Genomic DNA, 27,549 nt, shown 5'->3' on the forward strand with positions numbered 1-27,549 from the left:
AGTTCCTCGGTGAGATCACATTTTATTCTTAGGCCTACATCCCAAAACGTTAAATATTTCAGGCATCTTAAGGGCTCGAGCTTGCAGCACAGAGAACAGAGACAGAGAGAGAGGAACAGCTGGAGGAGAGACACACGTAAACAAAAACATCAGCCGTTTGACATAACATGTGATGCTTGGATGTCTGAGAATGTGAAAGCCCCTTGAACTTAATCGTCTTTGAGTCCCTGGCTACTTCCTGTCACTGCTTAATTTATGGTGCTCCTGAGAAATATGATATCATCCTGCAGCCAACCAATTCAATTGTGATGAGCCGGTGGAGCCAAAATAAAGTTCTTTTAAAAATATATAAAAAACAGGAGAAAAATACAAATGTTTTTCAGTCTGATGACAGACTAATCAGCTGTCCTGAATGTCCTTGTCATGGTTTGATGGGAAGGATGGTGGGGTGGGTTGGGGTAGGGTGGGGGATGCGGTTGGAGGGGTGGACATGGGTGGGGTGGTTTGGGTGGGTGGATCATTCGGAGCGGATGGGCGGGTGGGTGGCATCAGGAGAGACCTCCTCCCTCCCTGCACCCCCCCTCCCCCAGCCCCCTTAATTAGGTTAGCATGCTCCATGGCAGTCTGTGTGTTTACTGGATGAGGGGAGAGGAGCACAGCCTCACTCCTCTGTGGACTGTTAGCCTGCGCGGATGCAGTGAGACGCCTCTCTTACACTCACTCACTCGGTCTCTCTCTCTCTCACACACACACACAAACACGTACTCACACACGAGTATACACACACGCAGTACTCTCCGTCAGCTCTTTGAGACAATTTCCTGGTTCTGCGACACACTCTCTCTCTCTCTCTCTCTCTCTGTACCGTTCACCGTGTTGTCGAGAAGTGGGGGGAAAGGGGAGACTTTGGCTCCTGAGCTCCCTGGGAGAGGCTAGAGTGGGGTGGGAAAGCGTCTGAACTCTACAGCACAGGAGCCTCTGCAGCAACAACAACAGCAGCAGCAGCAGTAGCAGTAGCGCCAAGAAGAATTTTTGTTTTTGTTTTGGTCAGGACCGTGTCGGACGCCCATCCCCAGGACCTCCCTCAGGAACGCAAGCAGACGAGGAAGTCCGTAGAGGAGCGCCACCATGTGTGACTGCTTTCACCTGGCATTCCCCAACTGGCATGGGCCAGGCACGGGTGGGCATCTTTATTTTCCCCCTCTACCACTCCTCTCCTCTCTCACCTCCACCTTTTATATCCCTCTGTTTTAATCTGGCTATTTTTATCCATGACTCAGCAGACTCAGTGTGTGTGTGTGTGTGTGCCTGTGTCTGTGCATGTGTGACAGAGACAGAGAGGCAGAGAGAGAAAGAGGGAGAAAAGGAGCGGGACAAGAGGAGAGAGAGGAGGGTTGTTGCTAGGTGCCCGTGCTGATGCTCTGCTCTGCACTGCTGTGAGCTGATGAGGATGAGGTGCACTTGCTGCTGTCTGCAGCTAGAGCTGGCCTGGCTGGGTGTGCCTGCAGTCTTGTGGGTGTGTCTCAGGCATGTGATGGGCAGGTCCTGCCAGCACTGAAGGTGTGTGTGTGTTTGTGTGTGTGTGTGTGTGTGTGTGTGTGTGTATGTGTGCCTGTCCCCAAGAGAACAGTGTTCAGCTGCATCTGCAGAGTTTAAAAGTGTGACAGTCTGAGTGCTCCATGGCTGTATTTCTCATACCTATGCAAGGTGCAACACATACAGAGTGGTGCTTAAATGGGCTGCCAGAGCAAGATGGGTGTGAGTTTGTTTACTGTATGGCAGTCTGCCGTATAAAGGGTGGAGTCTGCAGTATAAAGGGTGGGGTCTGCAGTGATTTTGTGGGGTGTGTCTGCAGTGCAGTGGGTGTGCTCCGTAGTTGGGTGGGTGTGGCTGCGGAAGGAGTTATGGGGCCAATGACCCGACCAATACTGTAACAGGACTGTGGTTGCTCAATTTTTTAAAAATATTAAATGTGACATTTTAACAACAACGATAAAGCCCATACAAGACATTTGCATGAAAACAGATAGATGATGCTTTTAAAACTCTGCATTTAACTACATATTTATTTCCAGCACCAATAATTTTTCAGTGTATTTGGAGAATTACTGTAAATCAAACTTCTGAGCAACTACTTTTGTTCCCTTTTCCACTTTTTGTTCCTCTTTTGTTTCTCTGCGAAATTGTAAGGCACACTTGTAGACACTTGTAGAATAAACTAAACAGGAATTTCCATCACAGAGGTATTTAAGAACATGTTGCCATTCTGCTGCAGAGTAAAGCTCATTTTCTCAGACATTCAGAACCGACCACAAACATAAGCCTCTGTGCAATTGCTTTTGTTCCCGTCTAGATCCAGTATCTGGAGTCGTTGTTAGGCTGTCCGAGAGGGCCATGGGCGAGGAAGAATACTGTGTTGTGTTTACGTGTTTGACGTGATTCCGTGATGCTTAGATAACTCAGTTAAAAAAAAAAGAAAAGAGAAATTATCTTCACCTCCCTTCTCCCCATGGCCAAACACTCAATGTTGTTTTTCTTCAGCTTGAGTTGCCTTTTGTCCCAGACAGAGCTCATGAGACATGAAGTGACATTCAAACCCAAGAGTTTCAAACCCAAACGACCCTGAGTGACTCCAGCCTAGAGTAACATTCCTCAAAATTCTGGGAAAGAACATCATTGTCCCTCTTGATAGGCATCGTATGGCAGTAAAAAAAATGTTTCTTTATGTGTCTGTGCCTTAAATAAGCAAACAGCTGCTCTCAGTAACTGTTTTCCTTGTGTTGTGCTCATACCGTTTTGTACACAACAAGCCTGTCATTGTATTTTCCAATGACTTATTCAGTCTTTAAGGTGCATACTAGATTGGAGATGCTAATGCTGAATTAAGGGCAACTCTGTTCCTCTGCTCCTTCTTATTATTCAGAGGAAATGTATCTTTAAAATAGCCAGCCCAGAGCAAATTAAGTCTTTCAGTCTTAGTCTTTGAAACGCTGTTCTTATTTGAATTGCTGTCTGCACCGTACAGAGACTTGCTCTGTCAGGCGAGGCATCCTTATTCACGTCTGGCTGTTTGACATTAGCTCAAGGTTAGAGGGAGGTAAGCTGGGATGCTGCTAGGGAAATGGCATCGACATTTACAGACATCCAATCAGGATATGCAGGTGAAGACCTGATGGATGATACCTTAATTAGACAGCAAAATAAGCCTGTTTATGGTCGAAGAAATTCCTACAAAGTAATTGCAAGAAATTAATTGAATTGATGTGTAAAATTCTGTACCTACCAGTACCAGAAAATAATTGAAGTGCTGTATTTTCAAAAAAACTAGGCTATAAGTTCTGTAAACACATTTACATGTAAAGACCATACAGATACAACTGTAATTACAACTGACAGGAAACATAGTCATAAACATTACCTGTTCTTAGTGGTTGAAATGAGGCCATTTAAAAAGTCTAATCACATTATGGGTCCCAAACTGCCTCTAGTCTCCAGTCCTACACAAACTTAAATGGATGCCTTACTCCCAGATGTTAGTCAGCAAGTGAAATTTATTCAGACAACTAAAAAATGCTAGTGAAAACGCTTCAAACCTGAATCTCAGTCTGAAGTCTGCTCCTCCAGCAGAATTGTCTGATCCTCGATTTCCTACCCTGTGATGATGTTGCTAGCACTTTATTTTCCGTGCTGCCAATTAATGTTCCCTAAATGATTGGAAGCATGAGGAATGTCAGTCCCATGTTCCTATAATCCGTCTGAAAATCCAATTCCGTTTTTTTTTTCCGCCATCCCCACCCTTACCCCACCCCCCGTTGCAAAACTCGATTATATTTTGGATACAAACAAGCCCTGGCGAGGGGGGTGACAGAGACTTGAGTGTGCTCTTATCAATACAGGCTGCAATCAAGGTTACTGGTTCACCTGAAAGCTGATTAACCATATTACATCAGATAGCAAGTGGGTCAAAGGGCCCTCCCAGATGGTCAAAGAGGCAGAAAAACAAGTTCTAATGTATGTAATCTTGGTCATGGGTATGCTGGTTAGCCACATTCACAAACGGTTCAGGCAAACCAAGGATAAGGAGGTGTGTGTTTGTGTGTGTGTGTGTGTGTCGGGGGAGGGGAGGGGGGTCTTTCCTGTAAAAACAAACCTTGATTGTGTGAAGTTTCAGATGTAATCAAAGCTTTTTTTATCTATCTAATATTTGCAGAGTATGCAGACCAATTATGACAGTACATTTAGCTCAAGAAGGGTCTTAATGATGTAAGGGTCCTTAATCAAGTCTTGGGATAAAACTTCAATGCAAATCTCATTTTCAACCATTACACAAGCCCAGATAATTCAACGTTAGATGTGTGAGAATGATTTCTGATTTCTTGACTTTTTCAAGACAACTTAAGTCATTTAAACTTTTTGGCTTTCGAGACAGGACCCAGTGTGGTGGTAACCTTGGCGCTTATTGTGGCTGAATGGGATGCCTACTTTGCAGGGAGAGCAATATGTTCAATGAATTAAGTTATTATCAGCCACCTCAGACTGGATAATTACAAGGTTGACCCAAGGAGTGGTTGAAGTTAACTACATTGCAGGACAGTGAGTGGAGCCAGTAATGGGGAATTAACTGCATAGGGAGTGTGCTCGTCTGACTACAATTGTGCAGAATTTGATCATCATGAGTCATAATCGATTTATCAGTAGCAGTTCCTGTATAGGCCTACCTGCATCAGAGAACACAGAGGCACACTCTAACACACACAAACACATACAAACACACACACTGATGCACAAAACATGCACACATACACACACACACACACACACACACACACACACACACTGATGCACAAAACATGCACACATACACACACACGCACATATACACACACACACACACGGACACATACACACACACACATGTACACACACAAACACACACACACACACACATACATGTACACACACACACATGCATACATACACACACACATACATGCACACACACACACACACACACACACACACATACAGAGAGAAAGTGAAAGAGACTCAGATGAAACACACTTTCACATATAAGTATGAGTTTCTATTTTGTAATTATAGCCATGATTGATAGATATCCATCATTGAGACTAAACTGATAGCTATATCATGTTTAAACAATGAAATACTGGAACGCCTTGGCCTGTATCTGTTTTAGGGTATTGGCTCTCAAGAGAATATGACCTGCCATAAGCTCCATAAAACAATGCAGTGATGGAAGATTTAATCCTTTCCAGTATTAGGGATGTGAACACGAGCTAAGTGATCTCATAACATCATCATGGATTTGGGCATGATTTGGGCTAGAATACCTGAATACTCTGGGTCCTCTCCACGGAAATCTTTAGTAAAAGGCGAAAGATTTATACGATCTGAAGAGAACCCAGAGTGTGGATGCATTTGGAAAATACAAAGTCCTTATCAGCTTTTTTTGCAGCACCCTGATGGTAAATATTTGATGAGGGAGTACCTTCTCTGTGAATAGCATTTTGTACTTCAAGGGGATTTTCAGGCCTTGCTAAATTAATCCACATGTTTCATATGCCTATATGCATGTTAGTCTAAGGACACCTTAGTATAATGTATGTGAGCCTGTGAACTGTAGAGGTCTCTGAATGTCTTACTCTGTGAAAACAGTTGCGGTCAAGTGTTTTTTTGTTTTTTGTTTTGGTTCGATAATTCAATTCCACAGGAATTTCTTTGAGGGAAAGGCTCAAAGTGTGTGTGTGTGTGGCAAACATACTGAATGCACATATGCACAGTCAGTAGACACACACACACAAGACTATGTATTTTTTTTTTTTATAAATGACAGGGACTGTTATCTTCATTTAAAATTTTGTGTTTTGACATTTGAAAGATCAGTGCCAGCTTAGCCACATTTGTTGTTGATGCTGGTGTCAGCCACACACACTCAAGTGCAAGCACAGAGAAAATATAAATGTTGCAAAGAATTTGGAGAACTTTGGTAGCAGTGCAATATTCATGATGGATCATGGGTGTTGATAAATAACTGTATAGTGGCGATGACAGTAAACAGTGCTATAGAAATATTTCATTATAAAGTAGTCTTTTCCAAACGTATAACAAGTAAATAAGTGGCATATCTTTTCATGCAGACTGACACCATTGTTGAAATGAGATACAGCTGGGGTAACTACATATTTGTATATCTAGTAGAATGAGGTATACAACAATAAACAAAAATATCTATACAAAACTCCCTGGAACATGCCTCTCTGTGATTGTGTGTGTGTGTGTCAGCTTGGATGGGAACCCAGTGTGTGGGTGAGGGAATGTGAAAGCAGCCTTATATGTCTAACAGAGGGCAGGTCCTGGTGACTCCTCCTGGTCTAAAACACAATCAAGCTGTTCCCCAGCGCTAGACAGGACAACAGCCTTGCAATTGTACTGTATGTATGGAGTGCATGCATGTACGTCTGTGTATGTGTGTGTCACAGACAGATAGCTAGTACAGGAAACACGAAAAGATAGAGACACAGGTAGAGCAGACCATCCGCAGGTGAGCATCTCTACCTTTCTCTTATCTGTGTCATTCCACTGCTTTCATATCTAGGACTTGTGAGGGCAGGCTGTGGCTGCAGTTGCACCTGGATGGTGAGGTCTTCATAACTTGCTTTCCTAACTGTCTCTGGCTTGAGGTGGCATTCTGTATCTGGAATCCTGTCACTGATATCTGTCTATTTGATAGACTCATTTGGTAATTTCATTTGGTCTTGATTTGTTAAGTAAAAAATATTTTACAGCGTGCTGTGAGAGTATTACATGACATGAAATGTGACAAATGATGAATGGTATAATGCATGGCATTTCAGTATGTTTGTGTATAGACCCTTTCAACAATAAAAACAAAAACAATGCTTGAACGTTCTATTTGGTTCCCAATCTACTTCCTCTGCATTAGCCTAAGATAACATATGGAATGTTAAAACGGAAGCCTTGTGGGGCCAACTATGATGCTGATAATGGAACTCTCCTGAAAGGGTGTATAATGAAAGTGATTCATATATGAATATACTTTAGAGTGGAATAAGTAATTTGCTTAATTCATCAAGCACTAGCTCAAGACTTTAGGTATTACTGAAAACACAGTAGGGAGTCCCCACCCTTGTGCAACAGAGATTACACTTGTCTGATCTCTGCTTTTTGCATGTGTGGAAGGCATTGCATCATGTTTCTGACTGTGATACTTTACCACTTCAAGCAGTCACTGTGCCAACTCGGTATGCACACCATTCAAAAGGGAAATAGAAAAAGTGATCAGAAATAAGAAATAGGGAAAGTATTTTTTGAGTAGCCTTGAAGCATTGTGTTTGGTCAAATGCTGACACCTGGGTCTTGCTGTTTGGTGATTGATGGCAAAGTGAGTGGAGGTGTTGACTCAACTGGACTACTGTGCAGTTCAACACACATTTCTCTGCATCCAAGGACTTGAACCTCAGCCTAAACCAATCACAACTAAGGGAGGCACACCCTTTCCATGGGAAGCAAGCACACACAAAAGGATCACATATATCATCACACATACAGTATGTATGTACTAGTGCAGTGTATACATCCGTACACACAGATGGTGGCACATCTCCACAGTCCTTTTGTGCCATACGCATGTACTGCATGTCAGAAGCAAACATATAGCTTTCCTGTCCTGCTGTCAGTCATGCCAGCCATATAGTGTCTGTGATGACTAACCAGGATGTTTGCTAAAGGGGAGCACATTACTTGATTTGTTTAAAGTATGTCATCAGTACATAGGTTTGCAATGTTTTGCTTCGATATGTCAGTGTTACAGAAAAGGAACAGGCTGAGATTATGCAGGTATTTGTTTCATGGTATATATTTTGCGGTACATGTTTCTAGCTGTTTCAATTGATTTTGTGTTTTCAACTCCATACATTTTTAATCTGTCAATGTCAATATCATTCAGTAGCAAGGTGCACATTTTGGCCTTTTAAGGAAATTTGGCCTTCAAAGGGTATACCTGCAGTCTTCCACAAACATAAAGCACTGTTTGGCCAGCACATAACCCCAATCAATAATGTGTAATGCACCATAATGTATCTGTTTACTCTGCAGACTAGTCCCTGGATATTGGCTGAAGGACAAGAGACTGCTTAGTCTGACAACTTACAAGTCTGCTTAGTCTGACAACTCTGCTTAGATTTATTAAAAAAGAAATCCTTTGTTCATAGTACATATTGTTAGTGCACACAAGTTAGCATTTTGTGACTCTCAGCCATTTCTTAATATTTCATTGATCATGTATCATGACATTTGTTTTAGTTCATCAGCTGTAAAATGCATCTAACTTTATTCTGTTTATTAAATATGATATAGTAAACAAAAAGGCCATCCTTAGCTAAATCTGTAACCTGCTCACATGTATTATAGTTGCAGGATAACATTTACATTGACCAAGACAATATTGTCTCATAAGGCCCTTTACTTCATTTAAAGTCGAGTCCTGCTGAATGAGGTGCTGAAACTTTTGCCAAGAGTCAGAAACACTAAATGGAAAATGTCTTTGTTTTGAAGATTGTTGTCAGTCTTAAGGACGTCCTTGGCATGTTGCATTCTTCTTCAGCCACACTGGGTCACTTCCTATGTTGTAGCTAACAATAAACACGAGCAATCTGAGTGTCTGCTGAATGGAAACCCATAGCTAGCCACAGACTTGTGTGGTCAGAGTGGTATGGTTAGGGTGGTGAATGCAAAGCGTCCAGAAAAGCATTGTTTTCATATGTACACAAATGTGCATGGGTGTGCACATAAAACCTTCTCTTTTTCCATGGTCACCCACAAATCCACCCACATCACTACACAATAGTTCATTTTTCCAAGTTATTTATGAGGAAGTTCAGCATCACTTCAGTTATCACTTCAGAAATTTGTGGTAACATTTCAAGTGAGATAGGGATTAAGTGGCAATGGATAAATAATACTAACAGGTACCAGCACCAATTCTCCTGTAATTCAGCATTTCCCTGGCAGCAGGGCTGAGGATATCCTTATGTCTCCCTCCTTGTTTTTTCCTTCTAAGTCACATGTTGTGTTTGAAAACCCACCATCTATGGCAATTGTGATGCATCTTCATTTAGGGATTTTATCAAGCTTCTTTACTATCAAACATATATTACATTTCAACCTGTTGACAGAAACATGTATAGCCTGTATGTGAATAGAAAGTAAATTTAAATTTAAATTTAAATTAAATTAAAAAGCCCTTGCCACCAAAGCCTGATTAGTCCAGAACGCCAATTATCTGACTCTTTTGTGCGCAGTTTTGGGCTGTTTGGAGCTTATCTGTGATCCAGACATACGAAAGGCCTACAAAAGATAAGGTTGCTTTAGATAGTACAAATACTTACAAAACTGGTGCTCTAAAAAGCGATTCTGTTGTCTTTGTAAGGTTCTCTTATGACGCATTGAACTGCAATTTGGATTAACACTTGCTTTTACAAGGCAGAAGTATTTAGGCACAGAATAGACGTGCGCTTTCACAAGCAGTCTTTGTATATACCGTGGAATACATATTTAGACACTCTTTACACTTTCATTTCCATCTCTTTACGCTAAACTCCCACTTTCCCCTGGATCCTCCCATGAATGCATATGCATAACACAAAAAACGCAATGTGCCATTTTGAACTCCTGTAACAGGCAGTTTGCGCTTTAACATCATTGCGGCGTGTTTGTACATACCTCGCAATGATTTTACACGCACAATGCGAAACAAATACGCCTGAAGTGGGCGCTAAAGCGTTAGTACATCTGCCCCTGTATGTCTTATATTTTTCCTTAGAAAAATGATTGATAAAAAAGTTATTCAATCACTTGTATCAATCACTGTATACAAGGATGCTGCAAGCTGAATGTGTTCTATTAAGTACAAGACAGTTTTAAATATAGACCAACTGACAAGCGATATTGGATCTAAAAATTAGAATTACTTTTATATTCTGCTGTGTTATTTGGGGAAGAACATGATTTTGTTAAGATATATATCTCTCTCCACTGATATCAATAACACTGTATCAAATATGGCACCACACTCCCTCTGTCTGCCTAAGACAGCTAAGGCCTCCCTGTTTGCAGTAAGATGATGGGGTCGATCGATACTCAGCTTCACTTTACAGGCAGCTCCGGAAACAGGCAGACAGGCTAGGCCCTCTGGGAGCTCTTTCCAGGAAGAGCCTCCAACCTCCAATGATCTCATGCTGCCCTGCACTGTTTTTTGCCGACGCTATCAAAGGCAGATAAAATCATGCCCTTAGGAAATTATACTCTAATATGCCTTCATATGCTGCTTCAATATGCTGTCATTATTTTATAAGGCTGGCAAGATAATTCAGCCTCTATTGTCAAAAAGAAAGCAGAAACGTTGACTTCACCAGTATTAAATCCTTTGCAATGCAAATGTTTAGCTTTCCCAATGACCATGTTATTCTAATCATCTGTGTAACTGCACAGTAAATGTCTGTTTGTGGATTGACTGATAATGGATTTCTTTGACATTGTTTTGACCAGGGGCCGGGAGAAGGCTGAGAGGACCAGAGCGAGAAGCTGAAGATGATTCAGTGAGCTAACTGCATACAGCTTATTAAGGACAAACATTTCTATAAAAAGTACATATGTACATACAGTATTTTGACAACCTGGACCCCTTAACCTACTTGAACCCTCTGTAACGCCTTAACACAGATTACACGTGTCACCATGCTAGAATTTTATGATATTTGCTATAACCATGACATATCAGCGTTATGTTATCATTAGATGATTAACATGACAGTTCTGACTTATGGATGTTATAATAGATGGATGCTATTAGCACAGATCTAGGCTGTTATAGCATTGTCAAGGCTATCATGACAATTACCAAACATACTGTAACAACATATATGTATAACTAGACATCAAGTACCATGATCATGAGTAAGATCTGAGCCTTCATATTCAGGGACTTACTCCCATTGTTTATGTTGTCAGTCACCGCTTGTCTGTTATATTTGTCATGTTTTCCCTTTGCACTATTAGGTATGTGAGGAGCCAGCAGAGTTTGTAGAGGGGGAGAGACCACGCCCACAGGGATCCTCCCCAGTAGAGGAGTTTCCAGCAGCAGAGTACATTGAGAAACCGGTAGGAACTCATCATAATGTTTTTTGTTTCCAGCTTACTTTTGTCTTTGTTAATATAAGAACATTTACAATATGAATTAATCACTTGTCAAAAATCGAAGGTGAAGTTTGAGGATATGAATTCACAAGGATAAAAGTCACTCAACTCAATAAGCAAATGCACCCACTTACAATAGGCAAATGTACACTTACATTCTTACTGTGGTTGAAGATTCAGAATTTATTTTTCATTGTGAACAATAAGGCATGGGAATAGTTTAAGACCCGGAATAATGGTATTAAATGCATATTTGAAATGGTTTTGATCTCTTTTGAAAGGGTGAAGACAACTTTTATGACCCTCTCCACAAGACTGGCAGTGGCAAAAAAGGAAAGAAGGTCGGTTTCGGGTCCCTGTTTGACAAACGCTCATCTGGGAAAATGAGCCAGATGGAGGTAAGTAAATTTATTTAGAAGGAAAAACTGTAGTAACATTGCTATCAAATTCTATTCTTAAAATGACTTAAATAGTGTTGTGCTTGCATCCCAAATACCTAGAAAATATCTGGTTTCAATTCATCATGAGGGAAATCCAATCAAAGATGGTAGAATAAAATTTGTCTCACTAGTATATAATACATAAGTAATGATACAGGCCAGTGGTAGCAATAATCTTACAAAGCTGTGATGGTAAAAGATGGGAAAAGATTCTCTCTTAAATATTTTGGTTGTTGTTTTTGTTTTGTTGTTGAGCTGCAGAATGGGGAGTCTGAAGTGCTTGTGAAAACGGCAAAGGAGGCCTGTGCTGAGGGCTTGGTAGTCACAGGAGGAGGGAAGGACGGAATCTTCATTAAGGAATTAAAGCCTGACTCACCAGCTTCAAAGCACCTTCGTGTTAAAGAGGGTAGGCAGCAATAATGAATTTACTGGATATGGTTTTGTACAGTGCATATTACTATTACTTTCTATGTGTACAATAGACTGCACCCACCCCCATGTCAATGACATTAAACAACTTCCATCTTTTCCAGGGGATCAGATTTTAAGTGCTACAGTTTACTTCGATAATGTGTCCTATGAGGATGCCATTCAGATTCTTGAGCATGCCCAGGCTTATAAAATGGAGTTCTGCCTGAGACGCAAACCACCAGAACCCACAGTCCAGGAAGATGTAGAAGCAGCACGACTGGAGGTAACCATCATAAATGTGTAACCACAGTATTATTTAAAATTGTATTGATATTACAATACATGAATAAACCAATTGGTACTTCACAACATAAGTTATCTTCATGTCTCACAGGGTGAAGAAGGCTCTCCAAAAATGAGAGGACGCAAGAAAAAGAGACAAGAAGTCAGAATCTCATGGCCAAAATTTCCATCCTTCAGCAAAGGTCGCAAGGGGTTTAAAAGGTCTCATAGTACATCTGAAGCAGAGGAGCAGAGGAAACTGGAAATGAGCCCTACGACAAGTGATACCGAATCACCAGTCAAATCTCCACTGAAATCCCCTGATGGAAAAGAAAAGAAGAAGAAGAGACTCAAACTGAAGGTCAAGATGAAGGGACTCAGAAGCAAGTCAGTAGAACATCCAACGAGAGACGATGAGGAGCCAACAATGGAGAATCTGGGTGGTGTGGAGAACCAAGTGGAGCAAGACGGAACAGACATACAGTCTCCTGAAGAAATGCAACTACTAGGTGAACCTCAGGTTGTCGAGCAGGAGGATGCCAAAAGCCAAAAGTCCACTAAAGCCAGAGATGAATACACATTCCCAAGCTTAACAGGTCCTGAAATGGAGACAGGCTTACACAGAGTAGAGTTAATCACCTTGGATAAAGCCCTGAAGACGACCGATATTTCAGATGCTCTTGCCGAGAGCAGTCCAAAAGAGATAAGCTCAGAAAGTGTAAAGACTGAAAGGTCGGAGTTGAGAGTAAACATTCAGGGGAAAGATCTAATGGATACTGTGAAAGAGAGCCAGATAGAGCCAGCTAGATCCTCTCCAGTAAGCCTAAAGGACCAATCAACTAGTATCAGGACCTCGGATTCATCCACCCATGACAACGTTGTAATCAGTCCCAGTGTGATGTCCCACACAGATTTCAGTGATCATCAGTCTGATATCAACATCAATACTCAGACAACAACCCAAGAAAGAACAGAAAAAAACATGGGACATGGAGAGATGGATATGAGTATGCCAAAAGTGGATGTTTCACTTGATATGTCAGATATAGGTTTGCTAAGGAAGTCACCAAGAATTGGAGGTGAAAAGCAGTGGAAAGATAAAACAATTAACATTCCAGAACCCGAGAGCTATGGGATCCGAACCAGAGGTCCTTTGGCTGATATGGCAACATCAAAGTCGACATTTGATGCATTAAATGGACTTCAGTTTACCTCTGACAGAGCTAGTGCTAGTAGTGCCCTAAAACCAGACAGTGATTTGAAATTTAAAGCTGTAATTTCCCAACCTAAATCAAGCACACTAGATGTATGTACCGATAAAGGTGAGGATAATACAGTAGACATAAAAGTTCCTAGAGCTTCTGAGATACCAATGGAAATAAGCATTGATAGAGTCTTAGCAGATGTCAGTACCACCGAGGGCAAAATCAAAGCAGAGTTCAAACTGCCAAAAGTGGACATCTCTGAGTCAAATCTCTCTGACACAATAAAGATGACAAAAGTGGATAATAAAGGACTTCAACTTCCAAATCGGGAGGAACTGGAAATTCCAGGTATGGAGGATGCAACCTCAGCTGCAGCACTTCAAATTCAGGGAATGAAATTACCACAGATAGCTGAGAGTAAGGATCCCAAACTAACTGATGAGATACCGGCTAAAAGAACAGAAATTGAATTCAACCTTGAGGATGTGAAAGCACTTGTTGCTAAAATACCAACATTCAAATTACCAAGAATCGATATGTCAGGAATTTATACACACAAAGAAATCACACCCGATTCAGATAAGATTCTAGCAACAGCTGAAACATCCCCTCCTGAACTCTCAGAAGCAAAGACAGACGTGAGCCTCAAATTGCCTGATGATACAATGGAAGCAGTAATGACACCTATAATTCAAATGAAGCACCAAGATACAACAATCAAACTGCCAAAAGTTGAACTGCCACCTTTTGATGACCATGAACCAATAACTGTAACTGGCATCGAAGACTCAAAACCAAAGGCAAGATCTATTATAACTGAACTCAAGAGCATGACTGTGGAGGGTAAATCAGCTGAAATTAAATATAAGCTACCAAAACGTGAGGACATAGAAATTCCAGGAATGGAGGCAATAATGAAAACAAGTGTTCAAATGCCAGATGTCAAGTCTGGTTTGGAGATCCAGGAAATTCAGAAATCTGATACTTCTCCGTCTCATTCAACTGACAGAAAAATTCAAATACCTTTCGCCTCAGCTGCTGATATAGACATAAAAGGTACAACTCTTATAAGTGATGGGAAAACAGAGACACTTCCCGCTGACAAGAAAAATCGTGACAAGAAAACAAAGAAAATAAAGAAATCCAAGGCTAGTTTTGGAATTGCAAAACCTGACATTCGCTTCCCTGATACTGGAATTGATTTACCACAACAAACCACAACACCTCCAAAAATGGATGAGAGCCAAGTCAAAGTGGATACCAAAATGTTCTCTGCTGGTGATGAAGTGAAGACCAAAACACATCAAGCGGTTTCATTGGACATCCAGAAGCCAGAAATTGGCATTAAAGGTCTGTCAATTAAGGAAGAAATAAAAACTTCAAAAGTGAAGGAGGAAGGTCAGATTTCCATACCGGAAGTAGATATTCCTACTGCTGACATAAAGATTCATGGAATTGGAATCTCTCCTCCAAAAGTAAAAGGAACTGAAACAGCTGTAATGGATACACCCAAAACAGACATCACTACATCACCACCTGAGGCTAAGGTACTGACTCCAAGTGCAGAATGCCAAGTAACCATACCAGAGGTGGGAGATGTTACACAATCAATTGATGTTAAAAGTGCAGTTAGGGAAAATGATGTCCCTGAGAGTGAGACTAAGGATATGGACATCAAATTAAAGAAAAGGAAAATATCATTTCCAAAATTCAGCTTCTCTAGAACTGAAGTTAAAGCGCCTGAGGTGGGCATTACCTCCCCAAAAGTTGATGCAAGTTTTCCAGAGACAAGTTTGGACACAAAAGACACAGAAATAGATGCCACAGCCCCTGAAAGTGAAACTAAATTGAAAGATAAAAATATCACTGGCTCCCCAACTAAATTCAAACTCCCCACACTTAAATTCCCCAACTTTGCAATGTCTCCCCAAAAGGTCCTGCCTGAATCTACAGTATCTACAGAATCTGCAATAAAAACCTATGAAGATGAAATCTTGGAGGTAAAATTGCCAGAACACAAGCTTCCAGTGTCAGGGAAGCTACCCACTGTTGACCTGCATACAATTCCAAGTGCAGACATTGCAGTCCCATACAGGGATACAGTAAGTCAGATAGAGGGACCCAAGTTTCCTTCAACTGAAATAAAAGGGCCTGAACTGAATTTGAGCATCACCCAGACAGAAGTGGAAATTCCATCTATGATAACCCAAGGAAAAGATGCACTTAAGACAGAAAAGATTGAAGGACTATCTGTTGAGGGAAAAACCGAGCCACCAGAAATGGAAATAAAGGTGCAAGATGGAAAAAGTTTCAAACTGCCTAAATTTGGAATCTCAGTACCCAAAATGAAAGGGCCTGACATGGATATAAATGTACCAAAAGCAGATGCTGATATTTCACCTCTGGAAGGGAAAGCAGATATTGAACAATCAGATGTTAATATTCCCTCTGTGAAAGCAGCTATTGATATGCCAAAGGTAGATGTTGAGCTGCCATCAGTTGATCTGAAAGGTGGAAGTGCAGACACAGATACTAATGTTGAGGTTGAGGCCAAGGTGAGTGACACAAAACTTAAGAAAAGACGGATTTCATTTCCAAAATTCAGTTTTTCTCGGTCTGAATCAAAGGGATCAGATGTGGATGTTGAACCTCTAAAAGTAGACATCACTACTGCAAGTGTGGATGCAAAAGTCTCAGAGACAGACATTAAAACACTTGAGGGTGAAGCAGCACCAAAGGATAAAAGTATCAGCAGCTCGCCAACAAAATTCAAACTGCCCACACTTAAATTCCATAAATTTGGGATGTCTCCCCCAAAACTTCAAACAGAAGGGATGGATGCAGATGTGGTTAATACTATACCTGAGGAAGAAATTCTAGAAGTGATCGTCCAAGAACATGATCTATCCGTATCTGGAAATGTTCCTACAAAGGAACTCCACCTCTCTTCAAGTGGAAATGTTAACATCTCCCCTGCTGATGTGGAGGCAAAAATAGATTTATCAGATATCAAAATGGAGTCACATGAGCTGGATCCAAAAAACACTGAAGGAAATTCAGTGTTCAAAATGCCCAAATTTGGAATCTCACTACCAAAGGTCAAAGGGCCTGAAATAAGCATGAGTGTATCAAAACCAGATGGTGGCGTTTCTGTGTCAAGGGGAAAATCAGAAATCCAATCTCCTGATGTTGAAATTAAAACACAATCTCTTGAAGCAGAGACAGATATTGGTCATTTAGAAAGTAAAGAAACTGACATCAAATTTAAGATGCCCAAGATGTCATTTCCAAAATTTGGACATGCAAAATCAGAGATCAATGCAACTGAAACTGATGTTGCACCAAAGCTAGACATTTCTCTGTCAGATGGGGAAGTGAAGATCAAAGATGATTCAATACTACAGGGTAGTTTAGAAATCACTTCACCAAAAGCTGAGCAGAAAATTGGTGTTAAAGAGACAGATTTGGATATTAAAGTCCCAGATGTAGAACTAAAGGATAGTGCAACCCTGTCAAGTTCACCAAGCAAATTCAAACTTCCTACTTTCAAAATGCCAAAAATTGGGGTTGGAGTCACAAAACAAAAAGCTGACATAGCAGACCCAATTGCTGATATTAAGTCTCCAGAAGTAAAGTTATCCGGGGTAGAAGATGACATAACTATGCCTGTGCCATCAGAAGTAACTGCCCCATCTATTGATTTGTCCCTGTCTGCCAAGACACCAGGAATATTGATGGAAAAACCTGATATTAAGGTGTCATTACCAAAGATTACAAATGAAGTTGAAGGTTCCCAGATATCAAGCAACTTGAATTTACCATCAATAAGCCTAACTGCTTCAAAAACAAACATAGATATTACAGGAACAGAAATGACCTCTGGTGTGTCTGGTGAAGCCACTATCTCTACATCTGGAAAATTGCCTTCTTATGATCCCCCAAGGCCCAGACCAGATGTTGATATATCTGTTCCAGATCCTGAAATCACATCGCCCACTATTGACACAGAACTGCCACAAGCAGAAGCTAAACTTAAAAAACGAAGGATATCATTCCCAAAATTTGGATTCTCAAAACCAGACATTAAATCTCCAGATGTTGATGTCACTCTTGCAAAGGTTGATGTCTCTCTTCCAGAAGGGGAGGTCATGGAGCCAAAAGTTGATGTTAATGTTCCGGAAGACATCGAATTAAAAGATGGTACTGGAATGGGATCTCCAACAAAATTCAAACTCCCTACTTTCAAACTACCCAAGATTGGTGTTTCAGCATCTAAAGGTGTGGTAGAAGTTCCAGAAGTGGATATAGATGTAAAAACACCACAGGCAAGCCTACCAGAAACTGAACTGAATGTTTCAGGAAAAGTTCCAGCTTTTGATGGCGAAGGATCAGGTGTGGAGTTGGAGGTACATTCAATAGATGTGGCTGTAGAAACAAAAGTACCAGAGGCAGAGGGAAACATGGCCTTAACTTTAACCAAACTTGAAGGTCCTGAAGTCCATGTTAGTGCCCCAAAATCAGATTTGGATGTTTCTCTGCCTGAAGGAAAGGTTGACGTCGATGTTACTCTACCTCAAGGAAAAGTAAAAATGCCTGGAGTAGATTCCAAAGGTTTTGATTTAAAAATGAAGAGACCAAGTTTTTCATTCCCAAAGTTTGGATTTTCAAAAGCAGAGGTTAAGGCTCCAGATGTTGACATCCCAGAAGGAAAAGTAGAAGTTACACAGCCAGATCTTCATGTTAAGGTTCCAGAGGGAGAGGCTCAATTGAAAGATATCAATGTTACTTCACCAACAAAATTCAAACTTCCCACAATTAAATTCCCTAAGATTGGAGTGTCTGCACCCAAGGGAATAGCAGAGATCCCTACTATTGATATTGATGTCAATGCACCTGAAGTCAGTCTGACCCATGCTGAACTAACAATTTTAGGAGATATGCCAGAAGTTGATGTTGAAGGCCACGGGATGGATACAGACACTGACACAGATATGAGAGTATCTGACACTGAGGGCCAAGAGAACAAGTTGAAGCTTCCAAAATTTGGAATATCTTTACCAAGCGTGAAAGGTCCTGAAGTAGATGTGCATTTTTCTAAGACAGATTTGGATATTTCCCTTTCAAGAGGCACAACAGACATCGAAACTTCACTTGTTGAAGCAAAGGGTGATGTATCTGATCTTAATCTGAAAGACACTGACATAAAAGCAAAGAAACCAGGTTTTTCATTTCCCAAATTTGGATTCTCAAAACCTGAAGTTAAGGGCACAGAACTTGATGTCAGCCTTCGGAAAGCTGAGGTGAAAGACCCAGAAATTCATGGTAAAATTCCAGAGGGAAGCATTGAAGTTAAAGATTCCAAGAGTATCGATGTAAAAATGAAGAGACCAAGTTTTTCATTCCCTAAATTTGGATTTGTCAAAACCAGATGTTAAAGCTCCTGATATCGATGTCAATGTCCCAGAAGTTGACATGTCTCTACCAGAGGGAAAAGTGGAGATCAAAGAGCCAGAGATTGATGCTAAGATTCCAGAGGAAGATGTTCAGAGTCCAAATATTCACATTTCACCATCAAAATACAAACTCCCAACATTCAAATTGCCCAAGATTGGAGTTTCAGCACCTAAAGGGCCAGTGCAGACACCTGAACTAGAAATTGATGTAAAGGCACCTGAGGTCAGTTTACCAGATGCCGAGCTTAAGGTTTCAGGGGATGTTCCAGAGGTAGATCTCAAAGTTCAAAAAGTCAGTACAGACACAGAAGGACCTGAGGTTGATGGACAGGGAAATAAGTTCAAACTTCCCAATTTTGGAATCTCTTTACCAAAAGTGAAAGCTCCTGAGTTTGACATGAGTGTCTCAAAACCTGATTTGGATGTCTCGTTGCCTGAGGGAAAAGTAGATGTTGATGCTCCATTACCTGATGTGAAGGCTGAGATACCTGGAGTTGATTCCAAGGCTATTGATATAAAAGTTAAGAGGCCAAGCTTTTCATTCCCTAAGTTTGGATGGTCAAAACCAGATGTTAAAGCTACTGATATCGAAGTCAATGTCCCAGAAGTTGACATGTCTCTACCAGAGGGAAAAGTGGAGATCAAAGAGCCAGAGATTGATGCTGAGATTCCAGAGGAAGATGTTCAGAGTGCAAATATTCACATTTCACCATCAAAATACAAACTCCCAACATTCAAATTGCCCAAGATTGGAGTTTCAGCACCTAAAGGGCCAGTGCAGACACCTGAACTAGAAATTGATGTAAAGGCACCTGAGGTCAGTTTACCAGATGCCGAGCTTAAGGTTTCAGGGGATGTTCCAGAGGTAGATCTCAAAGGTCAAAAAGTCAGTACAGACACAGAAGGACCTGACGTTGATGGACAGGGAAATAAGTTCAAACTTCCCAATTTTGGAATCTCTTTACCAAAAGTGAAAGCTCCTGAGTTTGACATGAGTGTCTCAAAACCTGATTTGGATGTCTCATTGCCTGAGGGAAAAGTAGATGTTGATGCTCCATTACCTGAGGTGAAGGCTGAGATACCTGGAGTTGATTCCAAGGCTATTGATATAAAAGTTAAGAGGCCAAGCTTTTCATTCCCAAAGTTTGGATGGTCAAAACCTGATGTTAAAACTCCCAACATTGATGTCAATCTCCCAGAAGTTGATACATCACTACCTGAGGGGAAAGTAGACATCAAAGGGCCAGAGATTGATGCTCAGAAACCAGAGGGGGGTGCTCAATATATAGATACTAATATTCAAACCTCACCTACAAAATTCAAACTCCCAACATTAAAATTCCCTAAGACTGGAGTTGCAACACCAAAAGGGTTGGCTGAAGCACCAGGTCTAGATATTGATGTAAAGGGACCAGAGATCAGTCTGCCAGATGCTGAGCTTAACATTTCAGGAAAAATTCCAGAGGTTGACATCAAAGGCCAACATGTGGACACACAACTTCCTTCCACAGATGTCAGTGCAAGCACAGAAGGACATGAGTTTGATGTAAAAATGAAGAGGCCAAGTTTTTCATTCCCAAAGTTTGGGTTCTCAAAATCAGATGTTAAAGTTCCTGAAATAGATACAAATCTACCAGAAGTTGACATGTCTCTACCAGAGGGGAAAATGGAAATAAAAGGCCCAGAGATTGATGCTAAAATTCCAGAGGGAGATCTTCAACATAAGGACACAAATATTCATGCCTCACCAACAAAATTCAAGCTCCCAACATTCAAATTGCCCAAGATTGGAGTTTCAGCCTCAAAAGGTTCCGTAGAAGCACCTAGAATAGATATTGACGTGAAGGCGCCTGAGGTCAGTTTACCAGATGCTGAGCTTAAAGTTTCAGGGGATGTTCCAGAGTTGGATCTCAAAAATGAAAACATTGATGCACAAGCTCCATCAATAGATGTGCATGGACAAGCAGAGGGACCTGAAGTACCAGAGAGCAAGTTGAAACTCCCTAAGTTTGGAATCTCACTGCCAAAAGTGAAAGGCCCTGAAATTGATCTGAGTGTCTCAAAACCAGACATGGATGTCTCTTTGCCTGAGGGAAAAGCAGATGCAGAAGCTTCTTTGTCTGAAGGTAAAATTGAACTATCTGTGGTGGATTCCAAGGGTATTGATATAAAGATGAAGAGATCAGGTTTTTCATTCCCAAAGTTTGGATTGTCAAAACCAGACATTAAAGCTACAGAAGTGGATACCAATCTTCCAGAAGTTGATATTTCACTACCAGAGGGAAACGTGGAAGTCAAGGAAACTGAGCTTAATGTGAAGGATACAGAGGGAGACATTCAACTGAAAGATACAAGTACAATCACTTCACCAACAAAATTCAAACTTCCTACATTCAAATTCCCTAAGATTGGAGTTTCAGCACCAAAGGGTGAGATGGATGTTGATTTGAAAGCACCTGAAGTCAGTGAAACAGAGGCTGAACTGAAAGTGTCCATGGAAGTTCCAACTGCTGATGTTAAAGGCCAACCAGTGGATATACAGGCTGAAGGGCATGACATTGAAGGACAAGGAGGCAAGTTCAAACTTCCAAAATTTGGAATCACTTTGCCAAAAGTGAAAGGTCCTGAAATTGATGTAAGTGTTTCAAAATCAGATTTGGATCCTTTTATTCCAGAAGGAAAAATGTATGTTGAAGCACCATCAGCTGAAGTGAAAGCAGAAATACCTGAAGTGGATTCCAAAGGTCTTGATGTTAAATCAAAGAGACCAAGCTTTTCATTCCCCAAATTTGGTCTGTCAAAACCAATTGTGAAGGCTCCAGATGTTGATGTGACTCTTCCAGAAGCAGATGTTTCTCTTCCTGAAGGAGCCATAGAGGTCAAGGACTCTGGAGCAGGTGTTCAAGTTTCTGAGGGTGACATTGAACTGAAAGACGCAAACATTTCTGAATCACCATCAAAATTTAAACTCCCCACAATTAAATTTCCTAAATTTGGTGTTACAGCTCCAAAGGTAACTGCCGAAATAGAACATCTAGATGCTAGTATTAAAGGAACAGATATCAATGTGCCAGACTCAGAAGGGAAAGGAGGACCATTGTCTGTTGCTATTACAGGCCCAAGCGTAGCTATCAAAACCACAACAGCTGATGTGGACATGAAGACAAGGGGGGTTGATGTTGAGAGACAAGAAAGCAAGCTCAAACTCCCAAAATTTGGAATGGGATTACCTAGAGTAAAAGGCCCTGAGGCTAATGAAACGAAGGCCGATGCTGACATTACTTTACCAGAGGGGGCAATAGAAGTGAAAGTGGCTAGTACTGAGGTGGATAGTTCTTCAGCTAAAGTAAAAGTAGACTTACCAGCAGTGGATTCAAAGGGGATTGATGTCACTGTAAAAAAATCAAGCTTTTCATTTCCCAGGTTTGGGTTTTCAAAATCAGATAGGACCTCTGAAGTAGATACATCTCTACCAAAAGCAGACATTTCTCTGTCAGAGGGAAATGTAGAGGTTAAAGAAGCCAAACAGTCCGAAGAAGAAAAGAAGCCAGACAGTGAACTTGAGGATGAAGTGAAGGCAGCAACTGTTAGTGGATCACCATCAAAATTTAAACTTCCCACAATCAAATTCCCCAGATTTGGAGTAACAGTTCCAAAAGTGGAGTCACATGATACAGATGTGCAGGTGAGAGGGAAAGATATACCAGACAATGAACTGAAAGTTTCTGGGGAGCCTGTTTCGATTGATATTAAAGTAACGAGTACACAAGGACACAATGCAGATGTTGATGTGCAGACAGTAGGAGTGGGGACAGATGGACAAGGGAGTACGTTCAAATTACCCAAATTTGGAGTATCACTCCCAAAGGTCAAAGGCTCTGAAGTACCAAAGCCAGAAGGGGAAATTTCTCTACCAGAAGGCAAAGTGGACATGGAAAGAGATGTTGAGGATTCATCAGTTGAAACTAGAGTAGATGTACCGAAGGTTGATGTGACTGCAAGGAAACCTGGCTTCTCTTTCCCCAAATTTACTTTTTCTAAACCAGAAGTCAAATCTTCTGTGATTGATGGAAAGACCCCACAAGATGATGTTTCAAAGCCAGAGGGTATTGCTGAGATACAAGATGTTACATTAGATGTTAAAAGTCCAGATGGAGAAACTGCTGTTTCCTCCCCCACAAAATTCAAACTACCAACATTTAAACTACCTACATTTGGAGGGGCTACATTAAAGGGTGCTGGAGAAGTTACTGTTGATCCTTCTCTGCCACAAGGAACAGCTGAAGTTAAATCTGTTGATGCAGACATCAATACGCCTGCATCTGAAGTGACTATAGACTTGACCAGCAGTGATGTTAATGTTGAAGCTAAGGAGGTTAAGACAAGAATGTCATTTCCTAAATTTGGTTTTTCCAAAACTGCAGTTAAAGCCCCTGAGGTTGATGTGACACTACCTAGTGCAGATGTTACTTTACCCGAGGGAAGTGTAGAACCAGAAGTAAATGTGAAGATCCAAGAAACAGAGCCCAAAGGTGAGGCTGTTGTCGGGGGGTCTCCAAGTAAATTCAAACTCCCAACTATTAAACTGCCCAAATTTGGTACCACTACCCAAAGACCTAACATCGAGGCTAATGTTACGGTTCCTGAGATAGACAGTTCATCAGTGATGATCAGCACTGAAACTGATGTTCCAGCAGTTGAAGGAACAGTTGCCCCAGATAGTGAAATTTCAACACAGTCAGGAGACAGCAAAGTTTTAAGCTCACCAAGCAAATTTAAATTACCCACTTTCAAAATGCCTAAGCTTAGCCTTTCAAAGGCAAAATCTGAAGAAGATTCTGCAACACCCACTGAGGTCAAACCCCAGGAGGACCCTCTGGAAGGAGACAAAGAGAACACACAGGTAACAGACAAATCACCTAAGTTCACTTTACCAACAATTCAGGATGTTCTTCGGGGCTTTGACGTTGAATTCCATGTCCCCACATTAGATGAAACAGATGAGCCAAAAGGAGCCTCTCAACCAGATGAAGGAGAACTGAAGCCTGCTGCTTGTGTGGTGGAACAAGATGTGGAAGCATCCACAGAGGCATCAAAGGATAGTGATTCAGTAGCAAAGACCAATGGGACTGTAAAAGAGATTGTTAAGGAAGAGCAGATATTAGAGCTTCAGACAGAACAGAAATTACAGGATACCAAGGACCCAGATCCAAGCTCTGAAAAAGGAAGCTGGTTCAAATTCCCTAAATTCCCCTCACCAACCAAATCTGTTAAACTTACAGAGAAAGAAACCATAAAACCTAGCGAGGAACAAGAACAAAACACTGAAAGTGACAATTTAGAGAATGAGATCAGTATAACATCTTCAGTGAGGTCATCTGATGCATTTGCTGATGAAAGCTCTGCGCCAACAACAGAACAGATTGCACCTTCATTGTTTTCACCAACAAAAGTGACAGTAAAATATGCTGAGTCAATCTCCACTGGCACAGGGGATGTAACAGCTAAAATTATTACCTCTACTGCCAGAACTGAGCTTATATCTATGGAGCCTGATCTGCCAGAGAAAGTTAACATTTCCTTCTCCTCTGACAGTTCATCTATGGACACACTAAAACAAGAGTCAGGGGCAATCCATATCATCACATCAAATGTACAAGCCATACCAGACACACAGAAAGCGACAATTCTGAGTCATACTGTTCAGTCCCTGCCTGTTGAGCAAGTTATCATTAAAACCACGTCTACACCATGGTCAATGAACGAAACCAGCACGTTGCAAGAGGATAGCATAGTGGTTGAGAAGCATGTGATCAAGGAGATGTCAGGTGAGAACATGGAGACAGTGATCATAACACAGAAAACCTGCATGCTTGAAGCTGACTCTGGGGAGCCCATCAGCCATACAGCAGCTTCGTCCTCTCAAACTTTACGAGACATAGTGCATAAAGAAAAAATGATTTTTTTTGAAAGTAGAGAGATGCCATTGCCAGCAGAAAGTATTGTTGTGAGCAGTGTAACCACAGAGACACGTGTAATCAAACACTCCACTGAGGAACACTCTGGGAAATGATCTCAAGAGGTCTGCATTTGTGCACCAGTTCATAGTAACGTTATATTACTTTTCATACTTGTTTTTCAGTTGACTTACATGACCATACGCAGGCCTATTACAGATACTGTAAAGGTGTGCAGCTTTAATTTATTAACAAATAAAATTTGTTGTCCTTGTTGATCATGTCACATGTGAGTGTTCATCCACTGCCAAAACCTGTAGTAGAATCTATGAGATTGAAAAGATAGACTGTTGTCTTTTTAATGTGCATTACTAATGGGTGTGGTTCTCTATCTTAACACAATTTACAATGATTACTCAGAAACCATTCAATTATATATCAATAATATGCATTCATTATTAAGTTGTAGCAACAATGATACAGTATAATACAATCCATATGGCTATAATGAATGTTGCAGAACTTTGTTGGCTTAAAAAAAATATGCTAAAGAAAATATCACTTGTATTTAAAAGACTTTAGATATATCTGGGCAAAATATTTTAAAGCCAGAGTAGAAAGCCTCTCTGATTTTTCAACATAATGTAAAATACAATGGTGATATATTTGATGTAAATAAGTTGTTTTATTAACGTTTGCAAATATCTTTACTGCAGCTGATATTATTTTTACCCTGGCTCAAATGATGCAGCATATTTACAAGATGAGGTTTAATAAAGTTGTGATGTATATGCCATGTAGTTGTGATTTTTTAATAATTTGTATATCCTGTAATCATTACAGTCTTCACATCACTTTGTCCTACAATGTAATAACAAACACTATTACAGTGCAATTGTGCTGTTAGAACACATTAGTAATCAGCAAGTTTACTCCATGACAAATCACAATGAACTGCTACATGACTGTGAACTACAATGTGATGCTGCAAGATGTCCAAGCATAACAGATGATGTAACTAAAGGCATTAAAAAAAAACTATCAGTGAAGTTTATATCTTAAAGTATATTCTAACGGGAAGGTGAGTGTGTTTAAGTGTAAGCAATGAAACTCAAAATGGTAAGCAATGAAACTCAAAACGCTTAAGATTGTTCATTTTATGTAATTTATTATTTATGTAATTTATTTATTCAGGGAAATTTGACTGAGCATAGAGAGCTCTTTTACAGCAAATCCCTGATGACAAACAGTCCAAAGAAGACAGAGTACAAAAATACAAAATTGAATCCAAGAAGAATACAATACAAATGTAAGAACAAACAGAATAGAAAAAATAAAATAATTAAATAAAAACATAAAACAAATAAAAACGAGGTTTCTTTTCTTGTCCCTCAAACAGGAGCACTGTACCCATGTCATTAAGAAAACACCTAAAATGATCAACTGATACAAATAGGCTTGGTTTCAGACTTTCTTGCAGTTTGTTCCACTTATAAGGAGCAAAAAAGTTAAAAGCAGATTTCCCAAAGTCATATTTCACTAGTGGGGTTTCAAGGGAGACCCCACTAGTGAAATCTGACTTTGGGAAATCTGCTTTCAACTTTTTGAAAAAGTGTTTTATTTTACACCAGAGTAAAACATCTTACAGATCTTTCAACTGTCGGAGCAAACGGAAGCATTCTCTCTTTGGTGTTAGCTCAGGCTCAGTAATGTCATGATGCATCACATGTGCACTCACAACACCTTCAGCATTATTGCCTGATCTGAAATGATCTGACTCAGAAATGTCTATATCTGAAGCTAATGCAGATGAACAATTAGTAGACATTAAAGAAGCAGAAACTCCTGCAACCTTCCACTGCCTAGACACAGACTCCTCTGAATGAGAAACAATGCATTCTGGGTCAGTTGTTCTCTCTGTCTTGCAGAATGACTGTAACCGTTGAGGACTTTGATCATTATGTTTTGATACAACTATTTTCTTTATGTGTTTTCGATAGAACACTGAGGGGAAATACGTTAGTCTCCTTTGAAATGACAGACTTTTGTTCCTCTTTTTCCTTTTGGCCAGTCTCTTGGTATGTTCATCAATACTAATTACTAGGGTCTCTGTTTTTCTACTAGCCAAACTATTTTTAATCTCTGATTCATGTATGATTTCTTTGGGACTGTAGGATGCACCTAAAACCTGTTGTGTTTTGCATGGGTGTGGTGCATTGGGCAAATACATTGATTTAGAAGTGAGTGAGTCACAGCATAAGGAAAGTGTTGGTGAAAATGGTTTAGTAGTCTGGATAGGATCCAGTTGTCCTAGTGATTGAATTTCTGCAAAATAGTTGCTGTGTGTTATGGGGATAGCTTTGGTATCAGACCCTGGGGAACCATCATGGTTGACATTTAAAGAGACAGATTTTACATCATCAACAGTCTCCTCCATGAGATTTTGGTCTGTTTCATCACTGGAAACCAAGTCAGATCTATTTGATGAACAAATATCCAGGTGATCAGAGGACAACCAGTAATCGCCTCTTGTGTCTACTACTGAATCCTCAAATTTTACTAAAGA

General features: G+C 40.5%; 1 protein-coding gene and 1 non-coding gene across 2 annotated transcripts; one reads left to right on the plus strand and one right to left on the minus strand.

Moving 5' to 3' along the window:
- The first annotated feature begins 654 nt into the window (after positions 1-654).
- Positions 655-25,774, plus strand: LOC125284400 (neuroblast differentiation-associated protein AHNAK). Its single transcript, XM_048228334.1, has 8 exons — positions 655-1,180; positions 10,588-10,637; positions 11,098-11,199; positions 11,517-11,633; positions 11,931-12,081; positions 12,209-12,369; positions 12,481-18,990; positions 19,034-25,774. The coding sequence occupies exons 1-8, from the start codon at positions 1,129-1,131 to the stop codon at positions 25,097-25,099; spliced, it is 13,209 nt and encodes a 4,402-aa protein (XP_048084291.1). The 5' UTR covers positions 655-1,128; the 3' UTR covers positions 25,100-25,774.
- Positions 5,317-5,431, minus strand: LOC125284760. The gene has a single exon (XR_007191930.1). It is a non-coding gene; the product is annotated as a U5 spliceosomal RNA (small nuclear RNA).
- Positions 25,775-27,549: the final 1,775 nt, after the last annotated feature.

Source organism: Alosa alosa, chromosome 19 (genome assembly GCF_017589495.1).
Source record: "Alosa alosa isolate M-15738 ecotype Scorff River chromosome 19, AALO_Geno_1.1, whole genome shotgun sequence".
In the NCBI taxonomy this organism is placed as follows: Eukaryota; Metazoa; Chordata; class Actinopteri; order Clupeiformes; family Clupeidae; genus Alosa; species Alosa alosa.

Excerpts from the sequence above, each read along its gene's own strand:
- LOC125284400 (XM_048228334.1), top strand. The coding sequence starts at position 1,129 with ATGTGTGACTGCTTTCACCTGGCATTCCCCAACTGGCATGGGCCAGGC. Across the intron at positions 11,634-11,930 it reads GGAAAATGAGCCAGATGGAG|CTGCAGAATGGGGAGTCTGA; the intron begins GTAAGTAAATTT and ends TTTGTTGTTGAG. Across the intron at positions 12,082-12,208 it reads GCACCTTCGTGTTAAAGAGG|GGGATCAGATTTTAAGTGCT; the intron begins GTAGGCAGCAAT and ends CATCTTTTCCAG.